This window comes from Petaurus breviceps, unplaced genomic scaffold, assembly GCF_028583685.1.
Source record: "Petaurus breviceps papuanus isolate PSGF00001 unplaced genomic scaffold, PetGlider_PUasm1.0 84, whole genome shotgun sequence".
Taxonomy (NCBI): Eukaryota; Metazoa; Chordata; class Mammalia; order Diprotodontia; family Petauridae; genus Petaurus; species Petaurus breviceps.
Window position 1 is genome coordinate 9,778,831 of NW_027186645.1, and position 4,801 is coordinate 9,783,631.

Sequence of the window (4,801 nt, forward strand, 5' to 3'; positions counted from 1 at the left end):
GTCCTTAACTGTCCACTCATCAGTCACCCCTAGCACAGACTCCATTTGTTCAATCACTTTGATACTGCCCAGAGCTACTGGATCATTCTTTCTAGCGGCACCTTCTCTTCACAGCTGCTGTGGACTTTTCCCCAAGGCATCTCTCATAATGTCTCTAGTCAGTTCTGTTCAGTCAAGTCAGCTTGTTCTGATTAAGTCAGTCAAGACAAGGATTCTTTTCTCAAGGCTAAAATGGAAGGAAAACTTAACCCATGGTCTACATTTGTTAAAAATAACAAACATCCCCAAATAAATGAAATCAAACACAAGTATTCATTTTGTTAGCATAGCAGTCTAATGTTTATATTAATGTGCTTCACAGAGTTGCTTAGGAGTCAATATAAAACTTTTTTTTTTTTAACATTAAACCTTTCCTTTATTTAAATAGCAAATATGTAGTAACATTCATGTTTCTAAATTCCTTAGAAAGAATTTGCTAAACTTCCAAATGCCTACTTGGTGAACTTTATGTTGAATTGTAGTATTTATCTGGGGCTGCAAACTAAGCAAATTTTTTGATATAAATACAGAATCAGGATTCCTTGACTCCTCTTTGGGTAGCATTTTTCTTAATATTAGGGTACAGAAAATAGCCGACATCCAACAATTTTAAACAGGCAGTTCCTTTTTCCTATACCTTCCTTACTCCAGGGCCATGAAACATCATTTAAGTTAAATGATAGTTATTTCTTTGACAGCACCCTCCACCCCTTCCTTCAGCCCTCACAAGTTATTGGCCAATGTTCACACTGGTGAACCAGGAGGCTTATACTGAACATGAATAAAATGACCCCGCCTTCCATTTTTACATAAAGCAATTTTTACATTTTAAGGCAACATCTTCCAAGGAACAGAAAATAACCATATGCTTACTATCTGGACCCTGATGTTTAAGAAACTGATTTCTCAGTTTGAAATCTTAAACAAAGAAAGGTTTTCAGGTCCATGTTTGACTCGGGAGTCCCCATCCCCCACAAAGTCACATCTGTCCATTTCTCTTTCTGGCATATATCCCCAAACAGGCACAGATGCCTGTAAGGCTGAGAAACATGCCCAACAGAAGTGCTATGCCATCTCCAGCTTCCACTGCTTCAGCAACAGGCAGCATACAGAGCAGGGAAAGGAGGACCAGGAACACTTTGGAGAGATCACCAATTGAGGCCATGGTGCCTGGGTCTTGAGGGCTGAAGGAAAATAATCAAGGCTAGTATCTACAAAACAAACAAGGGGAGAAAAAGGGACCATTAAGGCAAAGAGACATGTAGGCATTTTCCCAAAAATTATAAGGCAACTGTGGAAGATAACATGCTGTGCTAATAACTTAGGTAACAACAGCCCAAGAAAAGTTAAGGGCGTTAAGAAGGTAACAATAATTTCTTAAAATGCTTACTATTTGCCTGGCATTGTGCTAAGCTCTTTAAATTGTTATCTCATTTGATACTCCCAACACCCCTGGGATGTAGATACTATTACTATCCTCATTTTACAGTTGAGGAAACTGAGGCAAACAGAAGTTAAGTAACTTGACCAGAGTGGGGGTTAAAAGTATCTAAGGCTGGATTTGAAATCAGGTCTTCCTGACTCCAGGCCCACTGCTCTCTCCATTGTAACACCAAGTTGCCTACAGCGACATGAGAGGCAGCATGGTGAAATGGAAAGAATGCTGGTTTGAAATCATAGGCCCGATCAATCAATCAATTAATGTTTATTTAGCAGCTACCACGTATCAGACACTGTGCCTCATAGCTCTAGAGCAGGAAGGGGATGGAACTTAGAAGCCATATCCACTCATTTTACAATGTGGGCAGTCAAGGCCCTGAACGGCTAAGTAAAAATTTGGTGTCCAAAGATCTAAGTTTGATTAGTGTCTCTGTCATTACTACTAGTGGGCTGCTAGGAAGTGCATCTAGTGGACAGAATGCTGGGTATGGACTCAGGAAGGCCTGACTTCAAATCCAGGCTAAGTCACTTACTGTGTGACCCTGGGCAAGTCACTTAACCCTGTTTGCTCCAGTTTCCTCATCTGTAAAATGAGCTGGCAAACCACCACAGTATCTTTGGCAAGAAAACCCCCAATGAGGTCAGGGGGTGTTTAGACATAACTTAACAGTAAAAGTACTGCTACAGCCAGGACTAGCACTGCTGCTAGGAGCTAACATTTATATGGCATGTGCCAGGCACTGTGCAAGGTGCTTACGGAGGTTATCTTATCTGATCCTCACAACCCCCTTGGGAAGTAGGTGCTATTATCATCTCCATTTTACAGATGAGGAAACTGAGGCAGACAGGATTAAGTGACTTGCCCAAAGTCCAAAGTGTGCACTGTGTGCCATGTCTCCTAACCTTCGTGGGCCTCAGTTTACTCAATTGTAAAACGAGAGGAGTGCGTTAGATTACCCATGTGGACGATCTTTTGAGCTCAAAAGTTAAAGAAAAAGCTGTGCTTTCACGTATACAAATCAAAATTTTCACACACCCTTCCGTGCTCACTGTGGCCAGAAAAAAAATAAATTCCAGGGCCTTCAGACTTAGTGAAATGGCTAAGACTTACCCTGGAGCCGGGCTATCCACCAGGGAAGGCGCAGACGCTCCTTGGAGGCTGAAGGATCCAGAGGCTTCCCTGGACGTGCCTATTATCAGGAAACAGTCACACAATTAAATCTCTGAGCACACCCCTGCCTTTTCTCTTTGGATCAAATCACTAGTTCAAGGTGGAACCCCCGGCAGGGCGGGCTGGACGGGAGGGCGTGGAAACCAGCAGGAAGAAGGAAAAAACCCAAACCTTCTCCTCTTCCTCCGCCCCCCGACCCACCTCGCCTAGCCCAGGAACTAGGGACTTCAAGCTAATGCGAGGCATCCAAACGCCAGTCAAGGCCCAAAATGAACCTGCGTGCGTGTCAGCCGAGTACTTCGGCATTCAAGGCTATCTTCAGGGCTCCCAGGGGGGGCAGAGCTACCTTTCTCGAGGGGTAACCAGCGCACTGGCAGCGGCGACAGCAGCTTCGGGTCCCTGGGGTCCAGCCTCTCACGTTACCCGGCAGGAAGCAGCCATTACAGGAATGAGGCTAAAGAGGAAGGCCACCTCGTGAGACTACATTTCCCACAATTCAAGTGGCCTGCGGCTCCTGCCATGCTCCAGACCTTCCCTGGCTTCCTACCCCTCTCACGCCCCGCCTCTTCCTTCTCCCTCTAGGAGCTTGTGGAATGAGAACCGTTTACAATGAATTATTTTATTCTCGGGAACAAAGTGACAGCCATTTTGGGGGCTAGCTGGATCAGTTAGCTGTTAGGGGGAGTTAGAATAATTTGATAATTAGATGATATTAGATGATGATTAGAATAATTTGACTTGAGTTGAAGTCAAGTCAGCAGGCCTTTATTAAACGCCTTCTGTGTGCCAGGCACAATGCCAAGCTTGAGAGGTACATGGGCAGCCCCTGCCCTCAAGGAGCTCACAGCCCAAAGGGGGAGACGGCCAGCAAACGACAGCAATATCCAGACACGCTTTATACAGAATAAACTGAAATCACGCGCAGAGGGCAGGCCCTGGAGTAGAGGGCAAGCCCTGGAGTAGAGAGCAGGCCAGGGCTTCCTGGGAGAAGGTGAGGTTTTAGCCGCGACCTGAAGGAATCCAGGAGTCCGGAATGCGGCGGAGAGTATTCCAGGCAGGAGGGCCAGATGCCTGGAGCAGACATAGGGTCGAGAATTTGGGGCGCTGCTGGCCCTGAGCGAGCCTGGCAAAAGGGCTGGGGGCTGCAGGTGATAAATGCCAAGCACAGGGTTTTGGTGTTTAATCCCGGAGGTGAAAGGGATCTTCTGGAGTTTATTTCGATAAGCATTTATTAAGGGCCCACTACATGCCAGGCGCCATGCTAATCTAGTCACTGGGGATACCAAAAGAAGACTTAAGCATTTGTGGGGTGGGGAAGAGAATGAGTTCAGTTTGGACTATGTTGAGTGTAAGGTGTCTCAAGACATCCTTGTCAAGAGGTTGAAGATTGGAGTAGTAGATTTGAGAGTCATCTGCATAAAGATGATAATTGAATGCCTGAGATCTGACTAGATCACCAAGTCTCAGTTTCCTCCTCTGTAAAATAAGGGGGTTAAACCCGATCTCTGAATTCTAAATCTCTATGAACTTTTCCTTTAATTCTACCAGTCACTTAGTACTTGGAGATTATTATTGTTGGAGTGGTTTCAATTTATATTCCTAGGGTTTTTATAGAATCTGATGTCACCCTTGGAATTTTGAAAAAAAAAAAAAAACAAAAAAAGCAGGGAATTTCAGATATGCATCATTGTTTTGGGCATTGGAACCTAGGAGCCAGACTAGATGAAGTCTAACGTGCCCTTTCAATTACAGTGTTCAGTGATTTTTAGTATACTGACGATAAGCTTGTGGAAGAATATTGAAAACTTTTTAAAAGTTTCTATAGAAAATATTAAGAAATTATATTTTTCTCAAAAGCTCTTTCTAACCTCTTTGGAAAAGCCCCTGGAAAGGAGAGTATACAAAGTATAAAAGTGTATAAAAAAGGTAGTAACTTGGTTTTTGCCTTCATACACCTAGGACACACCCATCTCCACTAATGAAGGAATAAGAAGATATCAGTGGAATGGGGGCAGTTATTTTATTTCACTTCTGGAGTGTTCCAAGAGGAATGAGATCATGACTGGGTTGCTTAATTTTGGAATCGTTATTCATTATTTAAGATAACTTTTCTTTCTACAATATTCTTACAAATGTTACCTGAAAAAAATA

General features: G+C 43.7%; 1 protein-coding gene across 2 annotated transcripts; it reads right to left on the minus strand.

Moving 5' to 3' along the window:
* Positions 1 to 315: 315 nt before the first annotated feature.
* Positions 316 to 3,136, minus strand: SMIM30 (small integral membrane protein 30). 2 transcript variants are annotated; one of them, XM_069107049.1, is made up of 3 exons: positions 2,997 to 3,136; positions 2,591 to 2,669; positions 316 to 1,250 (listed from the first exon to the last, which is right to left on the minus strand). In XM_069107049.1, the coding sequence occupies exon 3, from the start codon at positions 1,202 to 1,204 to the stop codon at positions 1,019 to 1,021; it is 186 nt and encodes a 61-aa protein (XP_068963150.1). In that variant the 5' UTR covers positions 1,205 to 1,250; positions 2,591 to 2,669; positions 2,997 to 3,136; the 3' UTR covers positions 316 to 1,018. The 2 variants fall into 2 exon arrangements, with proteins under 2 accessions (XP_068963150.1, XP_068963151.1); XM_069107050.1 differs by lacking the exon at positions 2,997 to 3,136 and having other exon boundaries at positions 2,591 to 2,778.
* Positions 3,137 to 4,801: the final 1,665 nt, after the last annotated feature.

Coding starts and splice junctions, on each gene's coding strand:
- SMIM30 (XM_069107049.1), bottom strand. CDS start 1,204: ATGGCCTCAATTGGTGATCTCTCCAAAGTGTTCCTGGTCCTCCTTTCC.